At 37.6% G+C, this 21,747-nt stretch overlaps 2 protein-coding genes and 1 pseudogene across 2 annotated transcripts; all 3 read right to left on the reverse strand.

The window, feature by feature from the left end:
* Positions 1-1,711: 1,711 nt before the first annotated feature.
* LOC113906040 lies at positions 1,712-6,276 on the reverse strand (annotated as a pseudogene).
* A 2,369-nt stretch (positions 6,277-8,645) lies between these two features.
* LOC113904678 (olfactory receptor 8I2) lies at positions 8,646-9,592 on the reverse strand. Its single transcript, XM_027561790.1, has one exon. It carries the CDS (start codon positions 9,573-9,575, stop codon positions 8,646-8,648), a length of 930 nt encoding a protein of 309 aa, XP_027417591.1. The 5' UTR covers positions 9,576-9,592.
* A 9,946-nt stretch (positions 9,593-19,538) lies between these two features.
* Positions 19,539-20,477, reverse strand: LOC113904600 (olfactory receptor 1052-like). Its single transcript, XM_027561728.1, has one exon. It carries the CDS (start codon positions 20,475-20,477, stop codon positions 19,539-19,541), a length of 939 nt encoding a protein of 312 aa, XP_027417529.1.
* Between the last annotated feature and the right edge of the window lie 1,270 nt (positions 20,478-21,747).

The raw sequence follows: 21,747 nt of genomic DNA on the forward strand, positions 1-21,747 counted from the left end.
AGTCATGTACAACTTTTTGCAACCCCATGAATCACAGCACACCAGGCCTCCTTGTCCATCACCAACTCCTGGAGTATACCCAAACTCATGTCCATCAAGTAGGTGATCCCATCCAACCATCTCATCCTCTGTCATCCCCTTCTCCTCCTGCCCCCAATCCCTCCCAACATCAGAGTCTTTTTCAATGAGTCAACTCTTCGCATGAGGTGGCCAAAGTATTGCAGATTCGGCTTTGGCATCAGTCCTGCCTTTAGGATGGACTGGTTGGCTCTCCTTGCAGTTCAAGGGACTCTCGAGAGTCTTCTCCAACACCACGGTTCAAAACCATCAATTCTTCAGTGCTCAGCTTTCTTCATAGTACAACTCTCACATCTATACATGACCACTGGAAAAACCATAACCTTGACTAGATGGACCTTTGTTGACAAAGTAATGTCTCTTCTTTTTAATATGCTATCTAGGTTGGTCATAACTTTCCTTTCAAGGAGTAAGCTTCTTTTAATTTCGTGGCTGCAATCACCATCTACAGTGATTTTGGAGCCAAGAAAAATAAAGTCAGTCACTGTTTCCACTGTTTCTCCATCTATTTCCCATGAAGTGATGGGACCAGATGCCATGATCTTAGTTTCCTGAATGTTGAGCTTTAAGCCAACTTTTTCACTCTAGAGACTCTGTCTCTTTCATCAAGAGGTTCTTTAGTTCTTCTTCACTTTCTGCCATAAGGGTGGTGTCATCTGCATATCTGAGGCTATTGATATTTCTCCCCACATTCCAGCTCATGCTTCCTCCAGCCCAGCGTTTCTCATGGTGTACTCTTCATATAAGTTAAATAAGCAGGATGACAATACACAGCCTTAACATACCCCTTTTGCTATTTGGAACCAGTTGTTCCATGTCCAGTTCTAACTGTTGCTTCCTGATCTGCATACATGTTTCTCAAGAGGCAGGTCAGGTGGTCTGGTATTCCCATCTCTTTCATAATTTTCCACAGTTTATTGTGATCCACACAGTCAGAGGCTTTGGCATAGTCAATAAAGCAGAAATAGATGTTTTTCTGGAACTCGCTTGCTTTTTCCATGATCCAGCCTTAAAAAGTTAACATCAATTAAGTGATTTAATCTTTACAGTAACTCTTTGGACCTGGAATTGTTATTTATCTGTGCAGTTTAGGAACTTGAAACTTAGTTTCAGTGATTTTTTTTTAAAGCATTCTATAGGTAATTGAGTAGAAGGTTTGGAATCTAAATCCTAGAACTTATGGTTCTCAACCAAGTACTCATAATCACTCTGCTCTCCTGCTTCTCCATCAAGTAAAGGAAATGATTTCTGAAACCGGTATCATTTTTTTCCAAAATGGGACTCTTTTCAGTCATAAAATTCTCTAAAGTTTGATTATGCATGGGGATTTGTACAGCACACTTTAAAAACTGACAACTATACTTCTCATTTTGAAATTCAGTTGCCCTTAAAAACATACATATTGTGACCATGGTTTAAATGTGTTTCATGGTTTCTAATTACAGTGTAGATTTCTAAAGTCATATTCTTAGAAAGGCCTGAGATTGTATTTATTCAAGCAAAGGATGGATGAATAGAATAAATAAATAAATAGTTCTATGTGTTTTGGAGAAAGAGCAAGGAAATAGACTATAGGGACAAAAATAAAAACATACACAGACAAACAGAGGAGCTTAAAAGTTCAGGATCAGTGTTACTTTAATTGTTTGGAGCTCATTCTCTTCTGTAAGACTCTGCTGAGAGCATTTTTTACTTCTTTATTTTGAAGACTGTATATAAGTGGATTCAGCATGGGGATGACAATACTATAAAAAACAGAAACCACTTGATCCTTTCCCAAAGAGTAGGACTTATTTGGTTTTATGTAAGTAAAAATCGTAGTGCCATAGAAGATGGTGACTGACAGGAGATGGGGGCACAGGTAGAGAAGGCTTTCCACTTCCCTGAAGTGGAAGTGATTTTCAGGATGGTGGACAGGATGGACACGTAGGACACTGATATTGTGATAAGAGACGCCACTAGGGTGGAGCCAGCAAAAATGGATATTGTGATTTCAATATCATGTGTGTCAGTGCAGGACAGGGCTAAAACTGGGGGTGCATCACAGAAAAAGTGATAGATTACATTAGAGTCACAGAAATGCACTTTGCTCAAGCAAAGCACATTGACAAAGGTGTCCATGAAGCCAATCAAGAAGGATCTAAAGACAAGAGAACAGCAGCATCTAGTGGACATAATAGCTGGGTGATGCAGAGGCTTGCAGATGGCTACGTAGGGATCATAGGCCATGGAGGAGAGAAGAACACATTCAGTGGCCCCCACAAAGACAAAACAATTCATCTGGATGAAGCAGTTCAAGTATGAAATATACCTGTTGGAAGTCAGTAAGTTGTTTAAAGCTTTAGGGGTGACGGCGGTTGAGAAACTGAGGTCAAGAAATGACAGGTGAATGAGGAAAAAATACATGGGTGTGTAAAGCTGGAGATCCAGGCAGATTATCAACATCATTCCTGCATTGCCCAGCACAGTGATCAGGTACATCAGGAGAAAGAGGGTGAAGAGGGCCAGCCGGATCTCTTCAGAATCTGTCAGTCCCATGAGGATGAAGTCAGACACATGAGTGATATTGTTCTGCCCATAGTTTTAAAATGCTCCAAACTGTTGAGAAATCAAAGTTGATTCTTAGCAGGAATCACTGCAAAAAATATTTATGTTTCTATGAACAACATAGCATATTTATATTAGCTTTTTCTGAAAAAGGATAATATCGAGGGGTGTCTCAAGTATAAAGAGAAAAATCTTTTACTTGATTTCTAAATATAGAAATGTGTATAAATTGACATTTAGATGTAATGTATTAAAAGCTACTGTATTGGAAAATTAGAAATAGCCTTGTAGTGTTTTAAATGTTTCACTTTATTATAGCGTTTAATTCCACTGAGAAAATTATACCATAGATATTAATATTAGTCACATTTTTTAGATGAAAAGAAGTACGTAGAGAATTTAGATAATTTATCCAGAGTCAGAGCTAGTACATGTTGTCTCAGTAATTCTATGAGGATAGATTGATCACAGAGTGCATGTCCATAATACTAATTCCTATTCATAATTAATTTCAGCAACCCTGAAAAACAAATACTAGATATAAAATAATGATGAAAGAATTGTTTCAACACATCATGCACAATTCTTTTTTTCCAATATTATTTAATACTAATACAATATAAATTCAACCTTTGGAATTCATTAGGGTGTATTAAAATGATCGACCACATATTAGCATTAATTTCCAAAAAATAACTTGATATTCAAAATCAAATTTCTACAAAAAAAAATTATATTTCTAAAATACACACATTCATTGCAGTCCCTGATTATGTCAATGTTATCTTTCACAAGTCCTGGGAGTACCTAGGGTAAGGTTAGATGATATCTGCATGTATGCTTCTCTAATGTCCTTGTTTTATTTGAACCTAACTAAAACTTTCTGATTTTCAGAATAATACTTACCAGCAGCCAGAGTTGGTGGGAAAACAACTATTTCCAATATTATCTGACTAGCAGTATGACAAAGTTTCCCTCACAAATAAAATATAAAGACCCATTTCAGCTGAAAATTTCCATAACATAATATTTTTGATATGTTCTTATTAAATTTTAGTTATTTTGTTTTATTCTGTGGGAAAAGTAAATCAATGTAGAAATTTTGTTCAACTGCTGTTCAAATGTAAAATTTTTCAGGAAGTTGTGTCTAAAATACCAGGGATCTAACTGTGCAAGAATGCAGAGTAGAATATGCCTTGCCTCTCATCCTGGTAACTCAAGGGAACTTCATATACTGGGGTTTGGTGATTATGCAACATCTGGTCATCCCTATGGACCAATTTCCATCAAAGATTGCCTTGCCTGTCTCCAAGGACAAGAATTCAAGGACTAAATGCAGCTGTGCTAAGCTTTGAAAAGTTGGTTGCATTTTACCTTAGGAGCCAAACAATGAAGAGCCCAATGCTTTAGTTTTCCTTTGGGATATTCTAAATTTATTCCTGTGGTGGTAGAGTAATTATTTCTAGAGAAAGGATTAATCTATGACTGTAACCATCAGGGATGGAAAGATAAATTTTTTACAATAAAATTTTATATTTATATTTTATGTTTATATATATGTGTGACACTATGCTAAGAGTAAATATGTCCATTAGATACAAAATGAAATCTCCAAATATGAATAGGATAATTCTTCTAGGGGTGATGAAAACTGATTTTTTTAGCTTTACTGAAGCATCACTGATACAGGAAGATTTATACACATTTACTATATACTTATTAATGAATTTAGACATCTGCATATATCCAAATGCCATCACCACATTTAAGGTTCTAAACCTAACCATCATCTCCAAAAATCCCCTTGTGTTCTTCTATGCATGTGTGTGTTTTGTTGTAAAAAATGATTTCTAAAGATCACCACCACATACTAAAATATAGCATGTACAAAAATAAAATGAATATATAACAAAATTCAAAAATGATATGAAAATAATCAAACTCAAATTTTGGTGAATGTCTGAGCTATTTTTGTTCATTGAATGCTTAATTGTATTCTTCTATATTTGCATACTTATCATATTATATAGTCAGTATCCATCTGCATTTTATAACTAAAATTTCACAATATAGTGTGATCAGTTTTATACTAGCCTTTCATAAATCACATAATTAAATGCCTTATGCATTGACTGATACCCCTTGAACAACTTTCCTCCAGAGTTCAGTTCAGTCACTGAGTTGTATCGACTCTTTGTGACCCCAAGGGCTGTAACATTCCAGGCTTCCCTGTCCTTCACCATCATCTGGAGTTTGCTCAAACTCATGTCCACTGAGTCGATGATGCCATCCAACCATCTCATCCTCTGTCATCCCCTTCTCCTCCTGCCTTCAATGTTTCCCAGCATCAGGGTCTTTTCTAATGAGTAGGCTCTTCACATTAGGTGGCCAAACTATTGGAGCTTCAGCTTCAGCATCAGTCCTTCCAAGAATATTTAGGAATTATTTCCTTTAGGATTGACTGGTTTGATCTCCTTGCAGTCCAAGGGACTCTTAAGAGTCTTCTTCAACACCTAGTTCAAAAGCATCGGTTATTTGGTTTTCAGCCTTCTCTATGGTCCAGCTCTCACATTCATACATGACCACTGGAAAAACCATAGCTTTGACTATACAATCCTTTGTCAACAAAGTAATTTCTGCCCCTCCAGAAAAGTTCATCAAATATTAAATATTTCATTGAGGATTATTTGCCCAAGAAGAAGATTCTAAAAGGGGGTAGACTAAATATCATATTACAATATTATTATAAATTTTCTGCTGATTCATGATAATGAAATCAATGTTTATGTAGATTTAAAAGTGAATCTTACAAGAAAGTTTTCCTATACATCCAGAATTACAGGTAATAATTTATTGGTGTTGATAAAGAAGCTACATTTTTATGTGTTATACATTTGATACTGCTGCTGCTGCTGCTAAGTCACTTCAGTTGTGTCTGACTCCGTGTGATCCCATAGACAGCAGCCCACCAGGCTTCCCATCCCTGGGATTCTCCAGGCAAGAACACTGGAGTGGGTTGCCATTTCCTTCTCCAATGCATGAAAGCGAAAAGTGAAAATGAAGTCACTCAGTCGTGCCTGACTCTTAGCGACCCCATGGACTCCAGCCTACCAGGCTCCTCTGTCCATGGGATTTTCCAGGCAAGAGTACTGGAGTGGGGTGCCATTGCCTTCTGCAGACATTTGACACAGGGCAATTCTATTCATCAAATGATAGTGCTGCTAAAACAGGAATCTTTAGAAATAAAAATGCCAGTGTAAACTTATTTGACAACAGACAACTTTGGGAGTTAAACCAACTGAGAAACTCTCAGTTATTTTCAGTCTAAAGTCACGTCAATAACCATAGTGATTGCAAAATTATCAGAAGCAAGTTCTTGCTCAGTAATATCCCAATGTTGAAACTCATTCTGTTGAAGTTTAGGATTATGCTTTCAGAATATTTATTTATTTGACCATGACCATTTATTTTGTCATGTTGATATGAAGTCCTCATAAAATTGAGCTCCTCTGCTGAGTTTATCATTAACATCTTTATCCAAAAATTATTCCCTTCCTTGTCCAACACCTGTTCCCCACAAAGTTGAGAATTATCAAAGAGGGATTGAAACCCAGAAGGACGTTTTGGGGCCTTCCCAGGTACAAAGGCCATTTCTAGTCCCCAGTTTCCTGTTTGTAGAAAGAAGGTTTTCATCCTCCTTGACCTTTCTTGAGTTCCGAAGGACATATTCAAACAATAACTAGGTCAGTTAGCACACATGGAAAGCAACAATAGTGTAGTAATGGGCCAGTGTCCTGCTTCTTCCACAAGGGAGGCACGTAACAGTGCATGTCACTGCGATCTTCTATAGGAACTAAGGCCCCACCCAGGTGGAGCATGGTAACTTCAGGCTGAGCACAAGAACGGGGACCCCAGACTGATTGGTACCAGAAGGTAGATCTCTGGAACACTACCTTGTGACCTCACCACCAACCAATCAGAGGAAGGTCACGTATCCTGTAGAACTCTTGCGAATTTTGCCTATAAAACTTTTCCTTGAAAATCACCTGGGAGTTTGGGTCCTTTGAACATATGTGCATGTGTGCTAACTCACTTCAGTCATGTCCGACTCTGTGCAATGCAACGAAATGTAGTCTGCCGGCTCCTCTGTCCATCGGATTCTCCAGACAAGAATGCTGCAGTGGGTTGCCATTCCCTCCTTTAGGGGAGCTTCCTCACCTAGAGATTGAATTCTCATCGCTTATGTTTCCTGCATTGGCAGGCGAGTCCTTTACCACTAGCCACCTGGGAAGCCCTTTGAAAATGAACACCACATCCTTCTTGCTTAGCCTTGGAATAAAGCTTTCTTTGCTCCAAATAGCAACATTTCTCAACAATACCTACCAGTTGAATTCAGTTACTTACAATCACCTATGCAATGTAGAATTCTGTATACATTCATTTCAATGTCCTAACCACTAAGGAAAACGTGATTTGAAAAGATATTTATAAATAAAAGATATTGTGGTGAACCAAGGACAAAAGAGCAGATAAAACCAAGAAGGGTCCTGGAATGCAGGAACAGAAACACCAGACCCTTATCGTCCTTCCCTCCCCTGTGTTGTAACTATTAATGGATTTCAGGTCCTCCTGAACAGTATAACCTGTCCCCCCTCCTACTCCATAGACATAGCATTTGCCTTACTCTGCCCCCTGCTCAGTATAGTTGCCTCATCCAATCAGCAAATGACCCACAAGTCCCGTATCCCACTCCTTGTACCCTGGGAATAAAAGTGGACTAAGGATCCCTGTTCAACATCAGTTCTCCCTTGAGCTGATCTGCTGTTCAAAAAGCATCTCCCACTCTAATAAACTTTATTTCCCTCTCATTCTGTCTCATGTCTAGAAATTCGTTTCCAACCCATGCCCAGACCCTGACAGATGTCTTTGAAATGATTTCTTAAATAGAATTTTCAACAAAACTAATAGTTTTTGAGTGCTAATGTACATCTGTACTCAGTTGCTAAGTCATGTCCAATTCTCTGGTATACCACAGACTGTAGCCTGCCAGGCTCCTCTGTCCATGGAATTCTCCCACAAGAATACTGGAGTGGATGGCCATTCCATTTTCCAGGGGATCTTCCCGACCTAGGGATCAAACCCGGTCCCCTGCATTGCAGGCAGACTCTTGAGCATCTGAGCCACCACCTCTATAGATGCCTCCAAAATGCCTCAGGAATTGTGCTATAGCCAGTGCTCTATTAATCTACACACACACACAGTTTATTCAGTCTTTGAACTTAGAGAGGCACGTTGTATTTGTTAAGAAATGGAACTCTGTGGTTTTTGAAATATTCTCTACTTCATAAAATGAGGTTTCATAGATAAATGGTAAGGGTTTTAACCCTCCCGGCAAAATGAATGTGCATTACCAAGAGATCTCTCTGTATCACCCAATGTCCTCTTATCACTTGTGTTTACACCTCATGAAAATTAATAACTCTAACCCTCACCACTCCCTCCCGGCCACAGATTTATAATCGCTTTTATTACGTCTCTATGGCTGAAGCAACTTAGCAGCAGCAGCAGCATGCTTTCACTTCCTCTCAGCTAATCAGCAATCATTTCTTGTTAATAGTATTTGAGTCACCATTTCTTAATCTACCAATTTTCTACTCTCAATTTGTTGACAGTGGAGAAAACACCATGTCAAAACGTATAAAAAATCAATTTAATAGTAGTTCAACATTTTGCAGTGTGATGGCATAATCATAGGTAGGGTTTAGCCACTATCCAGATGCTTTACATATCTGTGCATGTCTATGTCTGAATAATTTTAGTACTGAAATGAACACCTTCCATGGTGATCCAGTATCCATATCAACAAATAAAATGATAAATCAGCTCCTGCGTTTCATGACTCTGTTATCATTTACTTTGTTTTATTCTTTTGGGGGTTACTCTACTAGCTCCCAAATTTTTGAGCCATTGAATGCCTGAAGCACTCCAGGTTTGCTTTAGTTGCAGTATGCACGGATTTGTCATGGAAACAGTTTTTGAAATGCTTTCAGGAGAGCATTTTTTACATCTTTGTTCCTCAAACTATAGATAAGTGGATTCAGCATGGGAATGACAATGGTATAGAATACAGATGCCACCTGTGCCTGGGTCAAGGAAGATGTGTTATCAGGCTGCAAATACGTGAAAATCAGGGACCCATAGAAGACAGTCACCCCCACGATGTGGGACACACAGGTGGAAAAGGCTTTCTCTCTGCCTGCTGCAGACCGGATCTGCAGGATGGCTGAGATGATGGCAATGTAGGTGACTGTGATGATGAAGAGAGAGCTAAGCAGGGTGAAGCCAGCTAAAACAAAGATCACCATTTCTGTGCTGAATGCATCCACACAAGACAGAGCCAGAAGAGCTGTGGTGTCGCAGAAAAAGTGATTGATGCTGGCCTCACAGAATGCCAACCTGCTGATCACACAGATGGAGACCAGAGAATTGGTGAAGCCAATCATATAAGGCATGACTCCCAACCACCTGCACACCTTCTGTGACATGACCACGGGATACAGTAAGGGATTGCAGATAGCTACATAGCGGTCATAGGCCATGGACCCCAGAAGAAAACACTCACTACACACTAAACCCACAAAAAAGTACATTTGAACAAAGCAAGCAACGAAGGAGATGGTTTTCTGAATTGACTGGAGATTTACCAGTGCCTTGGGTGTTACAGTAGAAGAATAAAATATATCAATGAATGCTAAATTGCTAAGGAAAAAGTACATAGGTGTGTGGAGCTGAGAGTCAATTCTGATTATCAGAATTAGTCCAAGGTTCCCTAAAACAGTGATGAGATAAATAAAGAGGAACATCATGAAGAGGCTGACGTGTAGTTCAGGGTGATTTGCAAATCCAGAGAGAATGAAGAACGTCACCTCCGTGAAATTGTTCCCAGCCATTTCTGTCAACTCAGACCCTTGACTTCTCTACTGAAAAATGATAAGAAAAGTTAGAGGAAATTCAAGTCCAAAGGCATGATAACCAGCCCTGACCTAGACTCCCATAATGAGAGAGTAACAGATGGAAAACAAATATAAAATGACTTCAAGTTAATTGAGAATTTATACATGATTTTAATTTAAAAACAATAGAACTAACAAACACTAATCAAAAATTCCAAGTGCACATTCACTGGAATTGGTTGCACTCTAAAAAACCAAATGTATCTGGATTGCTTTTTAAAGAAATTTCTCTAGAGATAAACCATCCTCTTCCCTTATCTATCACTGGGACTCAATTCATATACTTAGAAACTTACATACTGTGATTGATTATGTATTATTCTTAGAAAACATGGAGCTCAACTGGAAATTTAAATTTTGGTATGCAATGATACCTTGTGTGGCAGTCATAAGATTTCAGCAGCCAATAACTACTTTACAGGCTTGTTTTAGGTGCTTAATGAGATCTTCAGTGCACATATCTAATAGTTCCTTGGACTCAATAAAGCTTGCTACATTTTGCAAATATATATATGCATTTAAATATATAAAATGTATATTTTACAAAATGTTATATATAAACATATGCATATATTTACATAGAGTAAGTGAGATATTACATATATAAAATGGAGAAGGGGATGGCAACCCACTCCAGCATTCTTGCCTGGAGAATCCCATGGACAGAGGACCCTGGTGAGCTAGAGTCCATGGGGTCACAAAGATTTGGACACAACTGAGTGACTAACACACACACACTTTATATATATACATGTAAGTCCCCTAATACGAACCCCCAAGTTGTGAGCTTTCAAAGATGCAAATGTGAGTTCACATGTTCAATTGCATGTCAGTTTACATGTCTGCGTGTGTTGTCTGTCCTCTACAATTGGTTGTGCTTCTGTGTATTTTACTGTACATTGCTATGTGGAGTGCAGTAGTGCAGGATCTTTATTTCAAGTGCAGGTTGGGGGGAAGCAAGCATAAAAGCAGCAGTGATGTAGCTGGCCCTGCTCAGAAGAGACTCAGGAAATGGTAAAGGGATTTTATTTATTTGAGGAGACACTGCAGTTTTTTGAGGCACAGGACCCAAATGTAGAATGGTGCATGAAAGCTGCAGCAGCCGTTCAGAATGCAATCCATTGCTAGCCTGTCATCTATGACAAGAATAAAAGAGCTACTACTCAGACATCGTTGCATCGATTTTTCAAGAGGGTATTCATCGATAGAACTGAATCCAGCAAGGAGAAAGAACCTGTGCATCAGCGTCAGGCCTGAGTGACACCGCAGCTTTCCCTGTTACTATCACTGACGATCTTCAGCTCTGCCATCTCTCAGCTCCTCTCTTCCCTTCAGTCGGTTATTTTTCTTGCCTCCTCACTCAGTGCCAGCCCCTGTATGCCAGCTGTTGTTCTGTAGTACTGTGCTTTTCAAGGTACTGTTCTGTAAGACTAAAAATGTTTTCTTTCTCTTTTGTGTTTGTTTTTTATGCATTATTTGTGCAAAAATTATTATAAACCTACTACAGGACAAAACTATATAGCTGATTGTGTTAGCTAGGTACCTAACTTAACTTTGTTGGACTTAATGAACAAACTGGACTTCCCAATGTGCTCTAGGAACAGAACTCATTCATATGTAGGGGACTTATATGTTATTATAAAAGGAAAGAAACATCTTGTTTATTTTATATGTTAATGCTAAAATCCTCTCTACTTTTTTTTTTCTATCACATACCCTTTGTTTCTATTGGTGAACATTTCTAAATGGGGAACATAGTCTATGATGCAGCCAAATTGTTTTGCCTCTGTGGTTAGAATCAGGTTTATTGACAGAATGAAACATTTGGTTATCTACAACATCAGGCAATAACTAATTCGTTGCCAATAACAGGATTCAACTCAATAATATGATGTGAAGAAGCCTACAAATGGTAAAATGAATGATTTGTTGTATTTAAAACAGAAAATTTAAATATAAAGTGATTTCACTAAAAATTAAATAACTTATTTTCCTAGTTACATTGACATAAGCATGTGATAAGTTTATTTCAGACATGTGGCACTCTGCTTGAGTAGCCCAAAGGAATCTTATGTTATATAAAGTATACTTAATCCCTTAGTATCTCTCATGTTCACAGTGTTCCTATTTACTTATGCACTCATTCCTTTATTTAGCATTTAGTCAATGAAGACATTTTGTCTTGGCTGTCATTAAAGGCACTTTTCTTAAAGCATACTGGAAGCTGCAGGTGTATAAAAATAAAAACTGTGTCAATGTGAGAAACGCACATAACTACACAATAATTAAAAGAAGAGGGTGATAAAATGAGACTTACCTGGGATTTAGTCATCAAAAGGAAACTCTCTTTTCACTCAGGACTCTTCTACCTTTTTTCAGGTTTATGATCAGACAATAGCAAGAGAAAACATTGCTTAATACTTGCAAAATTCATCATAATTTTTGGCACATAACTATATTTTTCTCACCTATAATTCTGAACTCTGTGAATTCCCAGTAAGATGACTTGGATCTGTTGCTGTTTTTGCTGCCACTGGGCTTATCACAGAGCTCTATTTCTAACATAATGGACCCCTAATGATATCAGGAAGTTGATGGGGAAAATGGTGGTGGTTTTCATGACAATTATGGAAAATACATATATCACCTTCCAATGATGGGATAAAATATGAGCCAAAATAGCAAAGTGATTGTTTATCTGTATGTACCTTCTCAAGAATTCAAATCTATTTTTTAGTTCAAATTTAGATTTACATTCAGAATTATTTTTGTTCTCAGTGTTTTTATAAAGCATTCTTATGACAAAGAATTATCTTCAGAAATCTAGTCTTAAACTGTCTTTTTGTATCAAAATCTCTGTTTAAACTCACAAATATATATCATAAAGAAACTGGTCAATTAGCACCTTTCATCTCTTGAGATTTATATTTTAATTGTACCCCAAGGTTTATTTTTAATTTGCATGGGATACATCCACAGTGAAAAAGTTTGGAAATAAATAGCCCTTATTGTGTGTATTTGTTTAAATGTCCATAGGCATACTGAAAAGTGCAATTTAATATGGTTTTCAAAATTATATTTATTTTTATTATACATTTAAATTATTAACATTATATTTATTATATTTGTTTTTATTTTATACATTTAAGATTTTGTTATTAAAGTGTTATATATATATTATATTATTCATATTATATATAAATATATATAACAGCTTTTCTACAATATGAAATGTATATGAGATTCATGGTATTAGAAAATATCAGATAACTACTGCCCCTTTCTAAGCTTCCCAGGTAACTCTCCCAAAAGAGAAGTGCATCTTCCTATCTACTGATTTAACATTGAAATCATGTTACCACCCAGGTTGATAAATCATGTATGCTTTTTTTTTTTTTTATTGCAGGCATTCAGTGATTTTTAATTGACTTGCTCCATTGTATGTACACAAAATAACTAATTGAGAATAAGTACGCCATCTAGAAAAATAAACAAAAAATCTTAAAGTTTGTGCTCTGAGTTTCATGCTCAGTGGAATGGTCAGAAATTTGAAACAATTTAATTATATTATTATTGTTTCTTTATTTTCTAATCAGCTTGGTAGGACACACTCTATAAAGATTCTAGGTTAGTAAATCTGTGACTGACCCACAAAGGTGAAATTTTTAAAGTGTCTCAGGTCCATGGACTCTTTCCAAATACTAGCTTAGAAGAATCTCACAGATTTATCTAATTAAGTTACTTTTCAATTGGTATCATTATATTTTATTATTTTACTTACCTTTAGAAGGGATTTAGTATTACAATGATGAAACATGACAGATTTTTCATTGGGGAAGAAAAAAAACACATCTCTAATTCTACTTGTTGCACTATAGATTTAAAAAGAGAAATAAAATCTATTATGCATGGGCCATATCAGTTAAAGGTGGACAGCAAATTAAGACATTAGGAAGCAAGAAATTGTACTACATTTCCCCCCCTCTAGTATGTATCTTGAAAAACTTAGACTTTTAAAACATTGGGCTGTAAATATCAAATTTCCATCCATTATCTTACTTCTTTCAACATACTTTTATCGAGCAACTATTAAATAACAGATACGGTGCTTTCTAACTGTGCTGGGTTAGAAATGTTGTCTCCGCATCTCTCGGACTCTGAGCGGCTTGTCTCTTTACCTTTCTCACCGGGAGAGTTGCATAGACGTAGTTGGCTAGGTAGACCCGTTGTTACGTGCCATTTCCCCGATCTGTACTTTACTGCCATTTCGCAGTTTATTAACAGCCTAGTGGGAAACCTGTTTTCCTGTATCATTGTGAAATTATGAGACAAGATAAACACCTCCTTTTGACAGCAGAGATTATGGAGTATGTTTTTTTTTTAATATAAATTTATTTTAATTGGAGGTTAATTACTTTACAATATTGTATTGGTTTTGCCATACATCAACATGGATCTGCCACATATACCCGTGGTTTTGAACATTCGTTCAGTACCTGCAGTTTATGGTGTAGCAGAATTAGGGATGGTCTGGAAACTACGAAGAACATTTAAACTTTTAATCATTTAATCTTGTTCGATATGTTTAAGGTTCATTGCGGTTTATTGGAGAAGGAAATGGCAACCCACTCCAGTATTCTTGCCTGGAGAATCCCAGGGACAGAGGAGCCTGTTGGGCTGCCATCTATGGGGCCGCACAGAGTTGGACACGACCGACGTGACTTAGCAGCAACTGTGCTTTATGTGGGAAAACAAAGATGAGAATAAAATCATCTCTACTTTTGCATCCCTTAGAGTCGGTTGCCTCCTTCAAGTTTCATAATTTGTCTCAGTTCTTCAAAATTCTGATGTTTGATAAGCTAAAGTTATCGTGGCTGCCATTGCTTAATTGGTTTAGGGACTTTGTTTGGCTGTGCTATAGAGTAAGTGTGTGCGTGCATGCTAAGTCACTTCAGTCATGTCCAGCCCTTTGCAACCCATGGACTGCAGCTCACCAGGCTCCTCTGTCCATGGGGATTCTCCAGGCAAGAATACTGGAGTGGGTTCCTGGGCCCTCCTCCAGGGGATCTTCCCAACCCAGGATGGAACCCACGGCTCATGTCTGCTGCCTTAGCAGGAGGGTTCTTTACTATGTAATAAATGCTTGCTCAATTCAGTTCATATATCTTATAAACCCATTTATAAGAGAGTGAAAAAAACTGCCTTGAAACTCAACATTAAAACAAACAAACAAATGAAGATCATGACATCTAGTCCCATCACTTCATGGAAAATAGAAGGGGAAATAGTGGAAGATTTTATTGACAGATTTTATTTTCTTGGGCTCCAAAATCACTGCAGGAAGTGACTGCAGCTATGAAACTGAAAAATTCTTGCTCCTTGGAAGAAAAGCTGTGACAAACCTAGACAGTGTATTAGAAAGCAGAGATGTCACTTTGCTGACAAAGATCCATAAAATCAGAGCTGTGGCTTTTCCATTAGCCATGTAGGGACTGAGTTAGACCGTGAGTTACACCATGTGAGACTTAGACCACAAAGAAGGCTGAGTGCTAAAGAACTGATGCTTTCGAATTGTGATGCTGGAGAAGACTCTTAAGAGTGCCTTGGACTGCAAGGAGATCCAACCAGTCAATTCTAAAGGAAATCAACCCTGAATATTCATTGGAAGGACTAATGCTGAAGCTCCAAACTTTGGCCACCTGATGTGAAGACAAGAAGACCTGATGTGAAGAAAAGACCCTGATGCTGGGAAAGATTGAAGGCAACAGAAGTGAGTGGCAGAGGATGAGATGGTTGAGAGCATTACTGACTCAACGGACGTGAATTTGAGCAATAGTGAATGACAGGAGCTTGGTATGCTGCAGGCCATGGGGTTGCAAAGAGTCAGATGTGATTTAGCCAGTAAACAACAATAACAAGAAAATAAACCCACTTTGGGTTCTGGCTGTTAATCAGCTATATTTTTACTTTTTATTAGATATTTTCAGACTTACAGATGCACCTTACCTTGCTCAGGAACGCTAACAGCTTACATGATTATAGCATAATTATTAGCATAAAGAAGAAATAAATTAAAGAGTTTACTTAATTTTACCAGTGTTTACACTAATTTCTTTTTTCCTGTTCCAAGATCTGAGTCAGCATAGCATGCAGCAGTTGCTCTCGCAGACACTGTTGAGGCACCCCATTATGTTAGCCTTTCTTCAGCTCTTGTTTTCTCCACCCATTTAACCTACAGATGTTTGTTCTTCCTCTCTTTCTTGCTTAATTGCACTCTGAAAATGTTTACCCTCTAGCTACACCCCTCCAAGACAACACTCTCTTAACAGTCCTTTCCTCTGAGGGCATTCTTCATTCCAGAAAGAGTATTACAGGATGATGATCTCAAGAAACATCAGAACCTGTCCTAGAATCACCTGAGGTCCTGGAATCACCCTAAAGATCTCAATGCCTCCAGGAGGAGAAGAATACAAGACCACATCAACCCTGATCTTTGTCTTCAGCCCCACTTTCCATCCTGAGACTATAAGACTTCTTCCAACTTCTGAGGAAGGGGGTGCAGTCTTGGAAGTATTAGTTTGCTGTGGTTCCCCTTTGACTGGCAAAGTAATATAGCTACTCCTTTCTACACCTCCAAAACTCTGTCTCCATATTTCTTTTCAATATTAGCAAAGAGAGGTCATTTTTTTGGCAACACAGTTAATGTCTTATCTCTTTAGTTTTCTGTTATCAGTGATTGCCTCTTTTCCTTTCCTTTTCCTTCATGATCTTGATGTATTTTAAAGAAATTGGTCAAGTATTTTGAAAAATGTCTCTCAATTTAAGTTAGCCTGGTTTTTTCTCATGACTAACTTGAAATTATTCATTATGGGAAAAAGTACCAAAGGCCCATATATATGCCTTTTTCATATTATCAGAGGATACATTACATTGATCAATATTTCTAGTAATATTAAACTTGGTCACTTAGTTAAGGTAGTGTCTGCCTGAATTCTTTACTGTAAAAATATGATTCCTTATTATGTAATTTACATAAATTAATATGAATATATAATTACATATATATGCAGTATGAACATTCTTACTTAAATTGATATCATTTACTATGTCTTTTATACAATTTCATATATATGTAAGAAAACAGACTATGTAAGGTTATTTCATTGATACTTTTTGGAATCCATCAATAAGCTACATCTAATGAATATCACAGTGGTGCTTTCATAGTAAATTTCCATTTCCCATATTCTTTCAATGTATTTTAATTGAAAATGTCCTCTAAGGGAGAGTGGTTCTTATGCATTTATTTATACCAGTACGTACTTGTTTATAAGTGCTTTGTCCTTTGAGGTTATTATCCAACACTGTCATCACTTACTTTGTTGTTCAAATTGTTCTAGCTTTGTTAGTGGGGACATCACTGTTCCTCTGTGCACTGTTGTTTGTACATGCTTGTCATTTCTCTTTGTTTTATTTTTACTTCCTACACCCTGGAAGCGCAAGGTACTCCAGGTTTATTTTATATTTTCCTGGGGAAACAACCACTTTTCCAAGGACGCATTATCTTTTATGAGAGTAGGGTGTTTGGAATCCAGGATATTTTATTTTCACTTGCATTTCATTTTCGTGCGTGCATTTATATTTTTCCCTTAAGAATATATAAAAGTTTTTAACATTTTTAATGTTTTTAAGTTTCAAGTCTTTCTAATCATAATTTTATAAATGAAGACTCTATGCTTTAGTTGAAGATGTTTGGAACTGGGAAACATAATTCTGAGTTTGTGTTCAGAAAAACCATTTGCTAGCTTTATGGCCATGTAAGCATTTCTTATCACGTTGATTCACAGTGTCCTTGTCTGCAAAGTGACAGTACTACCCACCTTACACGTTTGTGAAAATTAAATTAAATTATAAAATATGCTGCATGGTATTAAGATTTTACCAGGTATTCAATAGATACCTTAGTGGATTTTGATATATTCAATCAGTTCCCTGGTGGCTCAGATGGTAAAGAATCTGCCTGCAATGTGGACGACTTGAGTTTCATCCCTGGGTTGGGAAGATCCCCTGGATCTTGCATGGAGCAAGCCTACTCCAGTATTCTTGCCTGGAGAATCCCCAAGGACAGAGGAGTATGGTGGTCTACAGTCCACTGGGTTGCAAAGAGTCAGACATGACTGAATGACTAAGCACACATTCAGTCAGTATCTCATGTCCTTAATATAAATGCTTTGTAATAATCTATTACAACCACACATCCACATTTATTGAACTGCTTTCTCTACGGTTTGACTTTCACACTAATCACGATTTTTTGTTGTTTATTTTTATACATTTTAAAAAATTTTTATTGGAGTATAATTGATGTACAATGTTGTGTTGGTGTCTTCTGTAGGTTGATATGGAATTACAAAATACATATAGGGAATTCTATTTGTTTATGTAAAATGGTAGGAGGACTATATTCTAATATATGAACATATGCGTGCTTGAATTCTACTTCTGAAATCTTGATTTTTTTGATCTTGATCAAGCTTTTTTTTTTTTTTAATCTTTCCTTTTTGTTTATTTGTTCCAGTTAACTTAGAAACAGTAACTAGGGGTTTAACATTTGGATCCTCAGATGATAGTTCATTTTTTTTTTATTTTATTTTATTTTTAAACTTTATAATATTGTATTAGTTTTGCCAAATATCGAAATGAATCCGCCACAGGTATACCTGTGTTCTCCATTGATCAAGCTTTTAACTCCATTGATCCTTTGTTTCCTCAACTACAAAATGGATTAGTTCCTATAGAGTTTAAAAAAGAAGGAAAATTGAGACCACTGTCTGTAACTGATTTTTGGGGGGAAGTGCTTTGTATAGAAGCATGTATGTGTGGGTGTTTGTGTGATTATCATCTACTGGTTCATTATTATTCAATCAAAACTGAAAATCATATTTTATAACTAAACAACCTGTAGAAGATGGTGTCAGTTTCTTACAGAAGAAGTTAGAAGAGATTCAAAATAATAATTTTGGAATTGAAGGAATCCAAAGTGTACAGTGGTATAAAATTATTGTATACTGGAGATACTTTGGATTCAATGTAGAGAGACTTCTCAGAGATTCCTTTATCTGACTGAAGGCAGAACTTCTGAGAGTGAGGCTGCCATAAACCACCTCTCTTTGGGGCTTCTTTGTCTTCCAGGAAAAGACAGAGAAGGCCACCTGCCTCTATCTTAAATAAATGATGCCCCAAGATTTCTTATCTCCCATCTCTTCCCTTATAAGCCCATTTGTTTTTCTCACAGAAGCCATTTCTCACTCTTCCTTTCCTATATTGTCACATTATTGAATTATTGATGCTGTGAAAGTGCTGCACTCAAATGCCAGCAAATTTGGAAAACTCAGCAGTGGCCACAGGACTGGAAAAGGTCAGTTTTCATTCCAACCCCAAAGAAAGGCAATGCTAAAGAATGCTCAAACTACCGCACAATTGCACTCATCTCACACTCTAGTAAAGTAATGCTCAAAATTCTTCAAGCCAGGCTTCAGCAATATGTGAACCGTGAACTTCCTGATGTTCATATGAATAAACTTCATTTATTCTCCCATTAATCTACCTTTTGTCAATTTAATCCACAGTCCTTTAATTAATAAACCTAAGAAAGTAAAAGAAACGGTTTCTTCCTTCGTGACAGAAAGTATTGCATATGTATGAATGTATATGCACACACATAAAATGTGATATAATGTTTGGGCATCTATTTCCAAACGCCAATGAAAAGTATCTTTGTGCATATGCTAAATTTAAAATATCATCCTTCTTTTCTCCAAAATTCTCTCACATATTTAATAATGTATCCATATGTAGCATCAACTACTATTGTTAAAAGTTTCTGCTTGAAAATCATAGTCACTGAGCAAATATTTTTCTCATGATAATTCTTTTCATTGCTTCTTTGGCTTCTGTGTTCCTTATGCCGTATATCAGAAGATTTAGTATTGGCAGCAAAAGGGTATAGAACACAGACAAGATTTTGGCTTTCTCGTCTGGGTAGCTAGAGCTGGTCCCCAAATAAGTAAAAATCACTGTTCCATAGAAGACACTCACTATCGTTAGGTGGGAGGCACATGTGGAGAAGGCTTTGTATCTGCTTCTCAAAGACCGTGTCTTCAGGACTGTGAGAAGGATTCCCAGATAAGAACTAACCACCATCAGAAAGGTAGCCACTGATGTGGCTCCAGAGAGGATGGTAAATAAAGCCTCACTGTAATGGGTGTCAGAACAGGCAAGTTGGAAAAGCAGTGGGATATCACAGAAATAGTGGTTAATGACATTGTGTCCACAGAAGGACAGACTGAGCAAACCAGACAGGTGGGTGAGTGAGTTGGCACAGCCCAGTAGATAGGAGGCAGTGACCAGGTGGATGCAGAAGGTGGGTGTCATGAGACCTTTATAGTGAAGAGGGCGGCAGATGGCAAGGTACCGATCATAGGCCATGGCAGCCAAGAGGAAGCATTCCGTGGTCAGGAACAAGCTGACAAAGGAGTATTGCAGGAGGCAACCACTGTAGGAGATAACTTTCTGTCCTGCTACGTAGTTCACCAACAGCTTAGGAATGAAGACTGAGGAATAGCAGAAATCCAGGAAAGCCAACTGGCTAAGGAAAAAGTACTTGGGAGAGTGGAGCTGATCACTAACCAGGATGATGGTGATGATCCAGACATTGCCCAGGACAGTAATGAGATAGATTAAGAGAAACACCACAAATAGGACTGTATTCAGTTCCGGGTTATCAGTCAGCCCCAGGAGGATGAATTCAGTTATCCCACTGACATTGCTGTCAGCCATTTATGTGACTCCTCTAAGACGGATCTGCAGAGGGTAAGAGAAGAAAGAAAATAAGCAAAGGAACAACTTGAATATATGAATTCCGTCTGCTAGTAGCTTTAGAAAACTGCATGGTTTTAGTTAATAATAATAAGCTGAAAGTGAAAGTGAAGTGCTAGGCAGTCAGTCTTGTTCAGCTCTTTGTGGACCCATGAACTGTAAACCTGCCAGGCTCCTCTGTTCAGGGAGTTCTGCAAGCAGGAACACTGGACTGTGTTGACACTGCTTTCTCCAGAGGATCCTCCTGACCCAGGGATGGGACCTGGGTCTCCTGCATTGTAGGCAGATTATTTACTGCCTGAGCAACCAGGGAAGCCTCAATAATAATAATAGTAATGTATAACTGCAGATGTTGACTGCAGCCATGAAATTAAAAGACGCTTACTCCTTGGAAGGAAAGTTATGACCAACCTAGATAGCATATTCAAAAGCAGAGGCGTTACTTTGCCAACAAAGGTCCATCTAGTCAAGGCTATGGTTTTTCCTGTGGTCATGTATGGATGTGAGAGTTGGACTGTGAAGAAGGCTGAGTGCTGAAGAATTGATGCTTTTGAACTGTGGTGTTGGAGAAGACTTTTGAGAGTCCCTTGGACTGCAAGGAGAGCCAACCAGTCCATTCTAAAGATCAGCCCCGGGATTTCTTTGGAAGGAATAATGCTAAAGCTGAAACTCCAGTACTTTGGCCACCTATGTGAAGAGTTGACTCATTGGAAAAGACTCTGATGCTGGGAGGGATTGGGGGCAGGAGGAGAAGGGGACAACAGAGGATGAGATGGCTGGATAGCATCACTGACTCGATGGACATGAGTCTGAGTGAACTCCAGGAGTTGGTGATCGACAGGGAGGCCTGGCATGCTGCGATTCATGGAGTCCAAAGAGTCGGACACGACTGAGCAACTGATCTGATCTGATCTGAATGTATAATAATCTAATTCTTTTTAGTATGAAAAGTTTACCAGATATAAAACTTTATTTGGTACAAAGTGTCACCAGTGCATGTAACCTGGCATTATCCACCATACAAGAACCACTAGAGAAATTAAATTCCTCATGAAGAGCCCTATATTTAAAAAAGAAAATTCAGGAGATAGATCCTGGATAACAGTATAGTCCAAATTCCAGACATAGACAAGAATCTCATATTTAAAGAAAGTACATTTGTTAACAAAGAGCAAAAAAAAAAAAAAAAAAATCAGTATTTAACAGATAAATTATTGGGACATCTAGCAAA

Source organism: Bos indicus x Bos taurus, chromosome 15 (genome assembly GCF_003369695.1).
Source record: "Bos indicus x Bos taurus breed Angus x Brahman F1 hybrid chromosome 15, Bos_hybrid_MaternalHap_v2.0, whole genome shotgun sequence".
Classification (NCBI taxonomy): domain Eukaryota; kingdom Metazoa; phylum Chordata; class Mammalia; order Artiodactyla; family Bovidae; genus Bos; species Bos indicus x Bos taurus.

What these genes read in the sequence shown, in the direction of transcription:
- LOC113904678 (XM_027561790.1), bottom strand. Translation starts at nt 9,575, where the DNA reads ATGGCTGGGAACAATTTCACGGAGGTGACGTTCTTCATTCTCTCTGGA.
- LOC113904600 (XM_027561728.1), bottom strand. Translation starts at nt 20,477, where the DNA reads ATGGCTGACAGCAATGTCAGTGGGATAACTGAATTCATCCTCCTGGGG.